The sequence below is a fragment of the Cnephaeus nilssonii genome, assembly GCF_951640355.1.
Source record: "Cnephaeus nilssonii genome assembly, chromosome: X".
In the NCBI taxonomy this organism is placed as follows: domain Eukaryota; kingdom Metazoa; phylum Chordata; class Mammalia; order Chiroptera; family Vespertilionidae; genus Cnephaeus; species Cnephaeus nilssonii.
In genome coordinates this window covers 37,405,865-37,420,646 of record NC_137071.1, presented here as the reverse complement: position 1 = coordinate 37,420,646, position 14,782 = coordinate 37,405,865, and the positions used below count along the sequence as shown (strand labels likewise).

At 42.4% G+C, this 14,782-nt stretch overlaps 1 protein-coding gene across 5 annotated transcripts in view; it reads left to right on the top strand.

Annotated features, from left to right (window-relative positions):
- ARHGEF9 (Cdc42 guanine nucleotide exchange factor 9) overlaps nucleotides 1-14,782 on the top strand; it is a 387,554-nt gene that overhangs the window by 277,158 nt on the left and 95,614 nt on the right. For all 5 annotated transcript variants that reach the window (XM_079764371.1, XM_079764370.1, XM_079764374.1 and 2 more), the window contains one exon: nucleotides 3,080-3,259. In XM_079764371.1, the coding sequence (XP_079620497.1) occupies nucleotides 3,080-3,259 (180 nt within the window). The remainder of the gene's footprint in view (nucleotides 1-3,079; nucleotides 3,260-14,782) is intronic.

Below are 14,782 nucleotides of genomic sequence, written 5' to 3'. Positions count from 1 at the left end.
GACATTGTATTTTCTTCATATCCTCTGGCAAAGATTTCCTCCATTTTTTATCATAGAAATAATTTTTTAAATGACATTAGAGGAAGTTTGAAAGTAGGAACAAAAACCAACTAGAATCCATCAAACTATAAGAAAACTATTTGCACTTTTGTGTAATTCCTTCAAATATGTACATGTATTTACAGAGTTATAATCATAGTGACATACCATTTTGTGTCCTGCTTTTTAACGTTATATCATAAGCACTTCTCCATGTTTCTAGATAATCTTCATAATAATTTTAATGGCTACATAATATTCCATCAAGTTAAATAGACCAGAATGCATTTATAATCAGCATTAGCTTTAAAGAAAAACAGTTTACAAAGCACTCTAGGGTCCTGCTATGCTATGGGCAGTTACATTTCTTCTAATACATAGCTTAATCTTTACATGCTACAACACATATGATGTAATAGAAAGAAAATGTCACCTTGACAATGACAATGAATAGCATATTTGAGGAATTAGGAAGCTTTACTGACATCTCTATCTGTTCTTTCTTTTCCAGAACCCACTTTTTCTTATTTTTCATTTCTGTTATATTCCATACTGATGTTGAGATCTAGTATCCTTGTTGTACTTTGGGGATTTGACAATTATTCTTTCCCTGACACCTTTTAAATGGGAGCAGTGAAAAGAACTATTACATACTTCCTGAACTGACTTCTAAGGATAAATGAGCTGTCCTAGTGGCTTCTTATATTGCTCCAGTATGGTCACTCACTGATATCTGTACTTACCTGACATTGCATGCTGTGACATTGTTACCAGTTTTTTCAGCTGTGTTCACATACCTACCTTAGGGAGAAGTGAGAGCAGGGGTGAGGAAGTTTCTGCCCAGTTGCCTGATGTTAAGATAGAAAAGTTCCTACCTGATGATATGCACACTACTTTCCCTGCTTTACTGTAGCTAAGATACTTCCAAATATGATAGGGTGAGAAAGGGAAAGGGAGAGGGAGGAAGAGAAGGAAGAAAGAAAGAGGCAAGCAAACACTGGGAGTTACTTACCGATCTTCCTGTTAGTCAAGGCGGCAGAATTTTGGGAGCTGTTTCAGTAAAAGTAGTGAAGCTAAAAGAGTATTTTTGGAACAGGTGGCTTGTTCTTCCTGGTCAAGAATTGGATATAAATGAATACAGAACATCTTGGGCATTTCAATCAATTAAGGCAGCTGCCATTAGTAAAATAAATGTCAACACAGGCACAGACTATTAATTTGTATAACTGTTGAAATACACTTAATAATTAATGGCTGATTTGGATTGTTAGAAGAGATAAGGGAAGTGAGATTTTGGTAGAGGTTGGTAAAAGCCATTGAAGCCAGGGAAGAGGATCCTCCTGGACTATGCCTAGATGACCTAATTGGAAGCTGTGTTAGGGGAGACAAAGTGGAGGTAGAGATAGGCCTGGAAGTGGTAAGTAAATCACTACAATGCTCTTCATTAGGGGTTCAACACTTACAAAAGGTGTTATAAAACACTTACAAAGGTGCCTCCTGGTTCATAGGCCAACGTTTAACCACTGAGCCATGCCGGCTGGGCTCACATTTAGCTTTTATATGAAAGCAAGTGACCATAGTTCATTCTCACCAAGAACATTTTCATGTGCTAATTATTTCTAATGGGGACAGTGGCCATTAGTTAAAAATCTGTAAGTTCAAAATGGAAAACTGTGGCTGTTTTATTTTTCCTCCCTATGACTTACAGTGTGCCTGAGGCTGATTTTGTTATCTCAGCACTTTCTTATTAGACCAAGAATCTCTTTCATTGATCTTCCCTTTCATCAATGGCTAGCTTTATTGAATACTCTGTTTATTCACAAATGTGTCCTGAAAATTTACTCTGTTAAAAACACCATGTCTGGACACCGTTGGGCTTGTTGGCTGAGCTCATCCAAACTATTTCTCCGGGCCAGCTACATTAGATGGTTAAGATATTGCTTTAAGAAATGGTTTGGTTTTGTCAATTCCTGCTCCCTTTTGGGAAGTTTCCTTTTGGAGCCTCTGTTGCCAAATTGTTGTAGGTGTTATGAAGATCTTTTGATTTGGTCCTATAAGAAAGAACTTTAGCCAAAACCGGTTTGGCTCAGTGGATAGAGCATCGGTCTGTGGACTGAAGGGTCCCAAGGTTCTGGTCAAGGGCATGTACATTGGTTGTGGGCACGTCCCCAGTGGGGGATGTGCAGGAGGCAGCTGGTTGATGTTTCTCTCTCATCGATGTTTCTAGCTTTCTATCCCTCTCCCTTCCTCTCTGTAAAAAATCAATAAAATATATTTTTTAAAAAAAGAATGAACTTTAGAGATATGAATAGATCCAACTAAACTAATAACTACTAAAATTAGTGAAAATGTTTATGCTTAACCAGCTTTTAAGAAATGGTCCTTTGGGGATCTTTGTCATAGAGAATTGCAAGAAAAGCTCTATACTCAAGTCTTTGCAAGCTGAAGACTGCTTGAGATCCAACTTTTCTAATTCTTCACTGGTGGAATGGCTTCCTTCTCTAAACCTTAATTTCCTCATATGAAAAATATAAATGACTAGAGGCCCAGTGCACTCAACGGGGGAGGGGGGGTTCCTATGCCCTTTCGCAGTCCAGGACCCTTCAGGGGATGTCTGACTGCTGGCTTAGGCCCAATCCCCTGGCAGTCAGACATCCCTCTTACAGTCTGCGGCTCTCGCAGTCCAGGACCCTTGGCTCCTTACCGCCTGCCTGTAGCAGAGGCGGGAGAGGCTCCTGCCACCACTGCTGCGCTCACCAGCCACGAGCCCAGCTTCTGGCTGAGTGGCACTCCCCCTGTGGGAGCGCACTGACCACCAGGGGGCAGCTCCTACGTTGAGCGTCTGCCCCCTGGTGTTCAGTGCACGTCATAGCGACCAGTTGTTCCACAGTCCGGTCAATTTGCATATTAGTGTTTTATTATATAGGATTATTCCCTGTCTACCTCATGGAACTGAATTGAGGATCCAACTACTTAGGAAGTGGTAAAGCTTTCGAGGAATCAGGGATATCCTCAGACTGGGCTCTTTTTTTGTTTGCAGGGCTACCTGAAGCAATGTCGAAAGAGAAGGGACATGTTCAGTGATGAGCAATTGAAGGTCATCTTTGGGAACATTGAAGACATCTACAGGTTTCAGATGGGCTTTGTGAGAGACCTGGAGAAACAGTACAACAATGATGACCCCCACCTCAGTGAGATAGGACCCTGCTTCCTGGAACATGTAAGTATCTTTCTCTTTGGGGAGGGTTTTGAGAGAGGTTAAAAAAGAAAGAGTCATGGACAGTGACAGCAGTATGGTGATTACCAGAAGGAAGGGGATGGAGGGAGTATAGGAGGGTAAAGGGAGGATAAATGGAGATGGAAGGATACTTTACTTGGGTTGGTAAACACACAATACAATATACAGATAATGTATTATAGAATTGTATACCTGAAACCTATACCATTTCTGGTATAATTTTATTAACCAGTGCCACCCCAACAAACTCAGTAAAAAAAGAAAAAGTTAAAAAAAAAAGAAACATTGGAAGGAGTGTCTGAGCTCCCTGGTCCTGCTCAGCTGGTTTGTCTTGTGGTAGCAGATGCTTCTCTGACTCCAATGTTGATAACTTTGCCAGTGCATGAGGACTTAGGAAGGTACTGTAATTTGAACTATGACTCTCTTACTTTACATTTTCCCTCTCTTTTATCTCTCCTTCCAGAGAGTTACCAGTAAGATTTTTCTTCAGCTTCTTTTTTTTCTGTTGGGTTCAGTTTCTGTGGGACCTGGTGTTTTTGGAAGGTCTTTGAAATTATTCACTACATGGAGAATTCAGGGATCTGAGTAATAGGCGAGCCCATGGTCAGCATGAAAATAGGTCTCTGTGAGGCATTTAGGGGAGAGTACTAGGGTAGAAATGATATGTGTAGGAAAAGAGGCCACATGGCTTAGAGAAAGGAGCACTAAGGTACAGGAAAATGAGGATTTGAGTCCTGTGTCTCTAATAACTGTCTGGGTAACTTTGGATAAGTCCATTACCTTCATTGGGCTTCCTCGTCTGGAATATAAGAAGGTTCATTCTAGCCCTAGCTGGTTTGGCTAAGTGGATAGAGCATCGGCCTGAGGACTGGAAGGTCTTGGGTTTGATTCAGGCCAAGGTCACATGCCAAGGTTGCGGGCTTGATCCCAGTGTGGGGCATGCAGGAGGCAGCTGATCAGTAATTCTCATCATTGATGTTTTTATCTCTCTCTCCATCTACCTTCCTCTCTAAAATCAATTATATATATATATTAGAGGCTTGGTGCACAACATTCATGCACTGGGGGGCGGGGGTCCCTCAGCCCGGATTGCGCCCTCTCACAGTCTGGGACCCCTTGGGGGATGTCTTCCTGCTGACTTAAGCCCGCTCCCCACGGCAGTCAGACATCTTCCAAAGGGTCCTTAGCGCTGCCACGGAGGTGAGAGAGGCTCCTGCCACCCCCGCTGCACTCACCAGCCATGTGCCTGTCTTCTGGCTGAGCGGCGTTCCCCCTGTGGGAGCACACTGATCACCAGAGGGCAGCTCCTTCACTGAGCATCTGCCCCCTGGTGGTCAGTGTGCATCATAGCGACCGGTCGTTCCACCATTTGGTCTATTTGCATATTAGCCTTTTATTATATAGCATATATTCACTCTATATCCCTGTGGTTCTCTTGGGTCTTATTCATAGCTGACCAAGTTGTTTTGACAACTCTCTTCCCCCATTTTATAAAGTATTTATTTTTTAAAGAGATAACGTGCACATGATACAAATTTCAAGTGGCACATAAAAAGTGTGTAGCTAAAAGTAAGTCTTCTTGAAAAATACTGCTTTGCTCATGGATATGTAATTTGGTGGTTTGCTAGAGGGACTTGTAGGACTCAACATATAGTTATACTCATGGTTATAATTTATTTAGCTAAAGGATACAAAGCAATATCAGCAAAAGGAAAAGGCACCATGAGTAATGTCTGCATGAAACCATGCTCAAGTTTCCAAGAGTCTTCTCTGAGTAGAGTCACCAAAGATGCACTTAATTTCCCTTGCAATAAGTTGTGACAGTACTTATGAAATATTCTCTACCAGGGAAATTCATTAGGGTCTCAGTACGTAAGCATTTTATGAGGTGTCTGGTCACATAAGCACCCTTTGCCTAGCATGTAGCCAAATTCTAGACTCACAGAAGGAAAGGGGGCATTCAGTATAAACCACATTGTTTATATAAACAGTTTAGGCATAGTGAGCCACTATTGCCAGGGAATGGTCAGAAGCCTCTTGAGATCCAAATTCCAAGATGCCAGTGAAGGCCAATATTTCAAACAGGTCTTTCTAAGGATAGCAGCTTCAGGCCTGATATGTTAACTCTTGTCTGCACAGTATTTAAACTGTTTCAGCCATTCCAGAAAGCACATGGGAAGTATTTATCAAAGTTAAGCATACGTATGACCTAGTGCTTCCATTTCTGAATATGTATTCCAGAGAAGTTCTTACAAAGATCCACGAGGGAGCATTTACAAGGCTGTTCATTGCATGGCAGTGTTATGTGTGGTGGAGTGTAAATAGAATCAATTTAGGTATTTATCACCAAGGGATGGATAAGAAACAGCAGATGCTTACTATGGGATATTATGTAGTAAGACTCAACAAAGTAGATGTATGAACCTTATAGCAATGCTTATAGATATTAGAAACATAGTGTTGAGAGGTTAAGTAGAATATCGAATGTTGATATTCAGTTGAAGCCTGGCCTGTACAAAGTAGGGTGTTTAACAGCATTTCTGGTCCTTACCCAGTGGATGCTAGTAGCAACTCCCAGTACCCCAGTTGTGACAACCAAAAATGTCTCCAGACATTGTCAAATATCTGGAGGTCAAAAAGAAGCACCAATTCATTGAAATTATCATATGCTCTTACCCCTTAATCTGTTAATACTAGAGGCCCAGTGCATGAAATTCGTGCATGGGTGGCTGGTCCCCTCAGCCCAGCCTGCACCCTCTCCAATCCAGGACCCCTTGGGGGATGTCCGACTGCCAGTTTAGGCCTGATCCCTCTCACAATCCTGGACTGCTGGCTCCTAATCACTCACCTGCCTGCCTGCCTGCCTGGTTGCTCCTAACTGCCCCCCCCTGCAGGCCTGATCACCCCTCACTGCCTCTATGTGCTGGCCTGGTTGCCCCCCACCCACCAGCTTGGTCGCCTCTTACTGCCCCCCTGCCGGCCTGGTCACCCCCAACTGCCTCCTCTGCTGGCCTGGTCGCCCCAAACTGCACCTCCCCACAAGCCTGGTTGTCCCTAACTGCCCCCCCCCCCCGCTGGCCTGGTTACCTCTTACTGCCCCCCTCTGCCAGCCTGGTTGCCCCTAACTGTCCCCTCCCCACCAGCCTGGTCACCCCCAACTGCCCCCCTGCCAGCCTGGTCACCCAACGCAGCCTGCTTGTTCAGTCATTTGGTCGTCCCTCACTAACCCCCCTGCTGTACTGGTAGCTCCATGCAGCCTGCTTATTCAGTCGTTTGGTTGTCCCTCACTAACCCCCCTTCTGGCCTGGTCATAAGCAGCCATCTTATGAGGGTGTGAGGGTTAATTTGCATATTACCTCTTTATTATATAAGATGTGAATTTGTATTGAGTAATTTTCACATTAAATGGTAGTTGCATTGCTGGGATAAACCCTACTTAATCATGATGTATTATGTTTTTTAAAATTTTAATTTTTCCATCACCTTTTATTCTCTATGCTCTATACCACCTTCCCCCATCCCCTCCACCCCTGCAATCACCACACTGTTGTCCAAGCTCATGAGTTATCCCCCTACCCATTTTGCTCAATCCCTCCACCTCCGCAACTCACCCCCACCCCAGTTGTCTGCCTGCTTTCTATGTATGAGTCTGTCTCTATTTTGCTTGGTAGTCAGTTTGTTCATTAAATTCCACATGAGTGAAATCATATGGTACTTGACATTCTCTGACTGGCTTATTTCAGTTAGCATGATAGTCTCCAGGTCCGTCCATTATGTTGCAAAGTGTAAAACTGGATTCCCTTTTACAGCACAGTAGTATTCCATTGTGTACCACAGCTTTTTTATCCCTGTATCTACTGATGAACACTTGGGCTATTTCCAGATCTTGGCTATCTATACTAATAAAGAGTTAATATGCTAATGAGTGGGATGCCGTAATGGGTACCAACCAGGTCATTAGCATTTTAGTTGGGACGTTGCTCTGGAGACAGGGCTGAAGCGGGAACGTGCCCGGAGGAAGTGGGACCATCTCGTGCCGGGGAGGTCAGGGGTGAGAGCCCATAGCGCCTCCCTCACTAGTCCTTCGCCACACACCACTCACACTATGAGTACCCCGCGGTCCGCCTGCCAGGGGACGGAGCACAGCGCAGAAGGGGGGAGGCTTCCACGATCTCCTCTGGCGCCATGATGGGGTGGAGACACAGCATTGCTCTGGAGATGGGGTGGAAGGAGGGAGGTGCCCAGAGAAGGTGGGACCAGCCCAAGGCAACTGGAGGAACCGAGGTCACATCTTGAAGTGGCCAGAAAAGTCTAGAGGGTTTTGGGGCTGGGCCAGGCATGCTGGAGCTCTGTGTGGACAGCTTCGGGTGTCAAGGCAGGGCTGCAGGTGGGTGGGTGGTGCCGTACGATATATCGTGCTGGGCTTCTAGTTGTAAATAATGCTGCAATCCTTTTTTTTTGAGTAGTTTGTCTTGAAAAAACTTGGATTGTTTAAACTTTCTTTATTATTCAGTTCTAAGATTTTATTTTTATCAGATTTTTTTCAGTATAATTACACACAATAAGTTTCACCAATTTTTTAGCCAGTGTATATACTTGTGTGCCTATACCTCATCATAATTAAGGTATAGAACATTTATATAACTTCATCAAATTCTCTAGTTTTCTCTTTGTAGTCAATCTCTGATCCCACCCATAGCCATTGGCAAGCACCAATCTGCTTTCTAGAATGTCATATAAATGAATCATATAGTAGTAATTGTTTGTGTTTAGCTTTTTTCACTGAACATAATACCTTTGATATTCACCCATGCTGTTGAATGTATCAGTAGTTGGTTCTTTTTATTGCTTAGTAATATTCCATTGTCTAGAATAGATATACTACCCATTCATCAGTTTATTCCAGGACATCTGAGTTATTTACTAGATTGTTCACATCTGTAGGATTCCTAGGTTGCATGGTAAGTGTTTGTTTAACTTTATAAGAAATTGACAAACTATTTTCCAAAGTTGCTATACCATTTTGCATTCTGAATTCAAATATACAGGTGTCCCCAAAAATGTATACTCCGTTTAACAACTCAGTTTTAAAAATGAAATGTATAATTAATAAGCACTGCCTTTATACTTATTCAAACTGTACATGTACATTTTGGGGGATATCCTACGTAAGAGTTCCAGTTGTTCCACATGATTGCCAGCATGTGGTGTTCCTAGTATTTTTTTATTGTAGCCATTCTGTTAGATGTTTAGTGGTATTTCATTGTGTTTTTTATTTACATTTCCTTAATGGGTAATGATGTTGAGCATTTTTTCATGCACTTATTTTCTATGTGTATAAAATCTTTGGTGTTTATTCATGTCTTTTGCCTATATTTAAGAAGATTATTTGTTTTTGTTTTTTTTTACTGTTTAGTTTCAGGAGTTTTTTATATATTCTGTTTATAAGTCCTTGGTCAGATATGTGATTTGCAAATATTTCTTCCATTCTGTATCTTAGTCTTTCATTTACTTAACAGTGTCTTTGTAAAGCATAAACTTTTAATTTTGTTGAAATCCAATTTATAATTATTTTCCTTTTATGGTTCATGATTTTAGGGGTCTTATTTACAAAATCTTTGCCTAATCCAAGGTCATAAAAATTTACTCTATTTTCTTACAAAAGTTGTGTAGCTTTATTTCTTGCTAGAGGTCTGGTGCATGAATTCATGCATAGATGAAATCCTCAGGGTGGCCTGTGAGGATCTGGCCCAAACCCACAGTCCAACACCGCCTGCCACTCCTGCCTGCTGCTCCCACTCATCCTGGCCCCACTGCTCCTGCCGCCCATCCAGAGAGGGGTGGAGGGGGGGGCTGGGATGTGATCACCCCTCTGGGCGGGTGGTGGGATGCCTTTGCCGGTGGGGGATCGGGATCCATCCCACTGATATTCGCGCCGCTTGTTGGGAGCCACCTAGCAGCCCACTTTTGTATCATTTCTTCCTTGCAGAGCATCTAGGAAGGGGAAGTGGCCACGGTGCCCGAGGCCGACTTCCAAGAGGCCAGTGGCGCTGTCAGGATCATGCCGGTGATACCGGTCTGTAGGTGCCTTGTCCGTTCTCCGGAGATTGGACCTGCAGGACTACTGAGGGAGTGAGTGGCTGCCGCCGGGCTGGTGGGCCACTAGGATGGGGCAGTCAGCTGAGCAGTGCTCCCGCTGTGGGAGTGCACTAACCACCAGGGGGCAGCTCGTTGGTCGTTCAGTCACTTAGGCTTTTATATATATAAATATATATAGGTCTATGATCCTTTTTTAAGATAATTTTTAAAATGGGGTAAAATAAAGTTCAAAGTTCATTGGTTTACATAGAGTATTCAGTTGTTTAATTATCTGGGCACCTTTGTCAAAAATCAAGTGATCATATATGTATGGGTCTATTTTTAGAGACACTCATCTTTTCTAGTAATCTATATGACTATTCATATACTACTACCACACTGTCTTTTTGTTGTGATGGTGATGGTGGGTGGTAGTGATGGTGGTTGTTGTTTTATTGAGATATAATTGACATATAGCATTATATTAGTTTCAGGTGTACAACACAATAATTCAATATTTGTATCTATTGTGAAATGATCACAATAAGTCTAGTTAACACCCATCACTATAGATTTTTTTAGGAAATGTTTTTTCTAATACTATCTTGACTAATGTAGCTTCATAGCAAGTCTTGAAAGTAGGAAGCATATGCTCTCTAAATCCATTCTTTTTCAAAATAGTTTAAGCTATTTTAGATAATTTGTATGTCTACATGTATTTTTATCTCATCACAATGAAAATTTTTCTCTTCTTTTTATTGTATTTATATGAGATGATGGATGTTAACTAGACTATTGTGGTAATCATTTCACAATATAAGTAAATCAAGCCATCACGCTGTTCACCTTAAACTTATACAGTAACATATGCCAGTTATCCTAATATGTAAAAAACCAGGGTCCTTAAAGACTGACCAAAGGCTCGAATGAACACCGGAAGTCAGTCCTGCAGTCATTGCTGGGTTTCTGAGGCAACCTAGCACTGACTGCCACTGGTGCGGGCACAGGGACCCAGCACTGACTACTGAGGGGACTGCAGATCAGGCCTGGAGAGAGGCCGGGAGAGAGGGGCAGGGTCTGACTCGCAGCCTCCGTAGCAGCTATTGATCAGCTGTTGCCTCTCTCTTTCTCTCTGGGCTTCGCCAGCTGCTGCACCTCTCTTTCTCTTTCTCTCTGGGCCTCCGCAGGGGCTGCTGATCAGTCTCACCTCTCTGAACAGGCCCTGAGCTAGGCCCAGAGACACTGACTGGCATAGAAACCAACCAATCAGAACCAAATCTAAGTGAACTGTGAGGAGCCAATGGCTACCTAGGAAGTGGAGCTTTTGACGCTGACTGGCATAGAAACTGACCAATCAGAATCCAATTGGCTAGCAGGGGAGGGTGGTGGGGGCAAGATCAGGCCTGCAGGGGAGGGCAGTTGGGGCAAGATCAGGCTGGCAGGAGAGGGCAGTTAGGGGGTGATCAGGCAGGCAGAGGCAGTTAGGGGCAATCAGGCCAGCAGGGGAGGGCAGTTGGAGGCAAGATCAGGCTGGCAGGGGAAGGCAGATAGGGGTGAACAGGCAGGCAGAGGCAGTTGGGGGCAAGATCAGGCTGGCAGGGGAGAGCAATTAGGGGCAATCAGGCAGGCAGGCAGAGGCAGTTAGGGGCAATCAGGCAGGCAGGCAGGTGAGTGGTTAGTAGCAGGCGCTCGCCGATTGCAAGAGGGTGCAGGCTGGGCTAAAGGAACCCCCCCTCCCCGCCGTGCACGAATTTTGTGCACCAGACCACTAGTTTCTCTATAAAACTGAAAATTAAAAAAAAGAATCAGTTTGCCAAGTTGTATCAAAAAGCAAAAACAAACAAACCAAAAACCCTGTTAGCATTTTGCTTAATATTGCATTAAATCTATAGATCATTTTTTTTTTTTTATCACACTGGGGAAGTTTCTTTCTATTCCTAGTTTGCTGGTGGCTTTATACCATAAATGTGTTTTCTCAGATGCTTATTATTTATCTATTTAAATAATCATATAATCTTTGTCCTTAAATATATTAATAGGGTAAAATGACTTGAGATAAAACCCACATGGTGTATCATCATTTTAGTGTAGTAGTTTTGCCTATTTTTAAAAAATATGTTTTTCTTTTTCTTCTGCTTATCTTTTTATTATTAAGTTCTGTTCTTTTTAAAAATTCTTTGTTGTTTAAAGTACTACATATGTCTCCTTTTCCTCCCTTTGACCTTACCCCAGCCACTCCCACCCCCCAGCATATGCCCTAAACCCCCTATTGTCTGGATCCATTGGTTATGCTTATATGCATGCATACAAGTCCTTTGGTTGATCTTTTACCCCACCCCCACCCCTGCCTTCCCTCTCAGGTTTGACAGTTTGTTCAATCCTTCTCTGTCTCTGGATCTATTTTTGTTCATCAGTTTATGTTGCTCATTATATTTGACAAATGAGTGAGATTATGTGATATTTATCTTTCTCTGACTGGCTTATTTCGCTTCGCATAATGTTCTCCAAGTCCACCCATGCTGTTGCAAATGGTAAGAAATCCTTCTTTTTTACAGCAGTGTAGTATTCCATTGTGTAGAAGTAATACCATTTTTTAATCCACTCATCTGCTGATGGCATTTAGGCTGTTTACAAATTGTAGCTATTGTAAATTGTGCTGCTATAGATATAGAGGTGCACATATCCATTCTGATTGGTGTTTCTGATTCTTTTGCATATATTCCTAGAAGTGGGATTACTGAGTCAAATGGGAATTCCATTTTAAATTTTTTGAAGAAACTCCATACTGTTTTCCACAGTGGCTGCACAGTCTGCATTCCCACCAGTAGGGCACGAGGGTTCCTTTTTCTCCACATCCTCACCAGCACTTGTCATTTGTTGATTTGTTAATGATAGCCATTCTGACAGGTGTGAGATGGTACCTCATTGTCATTTTGATTTGCATATCTTGGATGATTAGTGACTTTGAAATGTTTTCATCTGTCTCTTGGCCTTCTGTATGTCCACTTTGGAGAAGTGTCTACTTAGGTCCTTTGCCCATTTTTTGATTGGATAGTTTATCTTCCTTTTGTTAAGTTGTATGAGTTCCCTGTAAATGTTGGAGATTAAACCCTTATTGGAGATAACATTGGCAAATGTGTTGTCCCATGCAGTGGGCTTTCTTGTTGTTTTGTTAATGGTTTCTTTTGCTGTGCAGAAGCTTTTTATTTTTATGTAGTTCCATTTGTTTATTTTCTCCTTTGTTTCCATTGCCCTAGGAATTGTATCAGTAAAGATATTGCTACAATAAATGTCTGATATTTTGCTGCCTATGGATTCTTCTAAAATTTTTATGGTTTCCCATCCTATGTTTAAGTCCTTTATCATTTTTGAGTGTTTTTTTTTCTTTTGTGTGTGTGTGTGTGTGTGTGTGTGTGTGTGTGTGTGGTGTAACTTGGTGGTCTAGTTTCATTGTTTTGCATATATCTATCCAATTTTCCCAACACCATTTCTTGAAGACTCTGTCTTGACTCCATTGCAAGCTCTTGCATACTTTGTCAAATATTAATTGAGCATAATGGATTGGGTCGATTTCTGGGTTCTCTGTTCTGTTCCATTGGTCTATATGTCTGTTCTTGTGCCAGTACCAGGCTGTTTTAATTATGGTGGCTTTGTAATATAGCACAATATCTGGTATTGTAATCCCTCCAACTTTGTTCTTTCTCAGGATTGCTGTGGCTATTCGGAGTGTTATTTTATTCCATATGAATTTTTGTAGAGTTTGTTCTAGGTCTGTGAAATATGCTGTTGGTATTTATAGGATTGCATTGAATCTATAGATTGCTTTGGGTAGTATGGACAGTTGAATGATGTCAATTTTACCAATCCAAGAACAGAGTATATTCTTCCATTTGTTTATGTCTTCCTCTGTCTCTTTTTTCAACGTCCTGTTGTTTTCTGAGTATGGGTTTTTACCCCCTTAGTTAACTTTATTCCTAGGGATCTTAATTTTTTTTCTTGCAGTGGTGAATGGGATTTTTTTTTTAGTTTCTCTTTCTGTGAATTTATTATCTATATATAGAAAAAGGCAGTGACCATGATGACTGAAACAACCATTTTACCGGTCACCATATGGTGCTAGCATAGATGCATAGACACAGGTAAAGTCTATGAGTGAACTAAGAATGAACAAGACAAATGCTTTCCTTCATGAAGCTCACACTGTAAGAAGGTTAGATCAGGGTGAGAATTCAAAATTGCCACCAGCACAGACCTAAGGTGCCGCTTCTCAGAGTGGCCAGAGATACACCCAGTAGCAGACTGGGGTGTGACTGAAATGCTGGTGCCGACGTGAAGGCAGGGCCATTCTGGATTTCCCAGAGGAGCCAATGGCTGCCTAGGAGGTGGAGCTTTTGACACAGACTGGCATAGAAACCAACCAAATAGAACCTAATCTGGGTGAACTGCAAAGGCAGAACCTAAGGTGGGGGCTGAGAGGGGTTTTAAGGGCAACAGCTGTTTGGTGTAAGGTGTAAGAAAGTGGTTCAATTTTTTAATAACCGGTTTGGCAGTATAGTTCATATGGCTGGCTATCAGTCCAGATATAGGTGTTATGTATCTTTGTCTGCCAAGAGCACCTCCTCCTGCTGAAAAAAGGTTTTCCTCCCATTTAAGCAATCCTATCTTATATAATCTATCTATACTAATGAAAGGGTAATATGCTAATTAGACTGGGTCGACCGGCCATCTTCCAGACATCCGACTTTCTTCTAGAGAAAGCCATGGTGGTGGGAACCGAGGCAGATGCAGTTAGGGGTGATCAGGCCAGCAGGGGAGAACAGTTAGGGTCGAGATCAGGCTGGCAGGGGAGGGCAGTTGGGGGTGACCAGACCGGCAGGGGAGGGCAGTTGGAGGCATTAGGCAGGCAGGCAGGTGAATGGTAGGAGCCAGTGGTCCTGAATTGTGAGAGGGATTGGGCCTAAAGTGGCAGTCAGGCATCCCCTGAGGGGTCCCAAATTGGAGAGGGTGCAGGTCGGGCTGAGTGACACCACCCCCCACCCCCCATGCAGAATTTTGTGCACCAGGCCTATAGTTGGTGTATAAAAAAGCCATAGATTTCTGGGTGTTAAGTTTGTATCCTGCTACATTGCCAAATTCATTTGTTAAGTTTAGTAGATTTTTCATGGAGTCTTTAGGGTTTTCTATGTACAATGTCATGTCATCTGCAAATAATGAGAGTTTTATGTCTTCTTTTCCAATTTGGATGCCTTTATTTCTTCATCTTGTCTGATTGCTATGGCTAGCACTTCCAGTACTATGTCAAACAGGAATGGTGAAAGTGGGCATCCCTGTCTTGTTCCTGTTCTTAGAGGAAATGGTTTTAGTTTTTGCCCATTGAGTATGATGTTGGCTGTAGGTTTGTCATATAAGGCTTTTATTATATTGAGG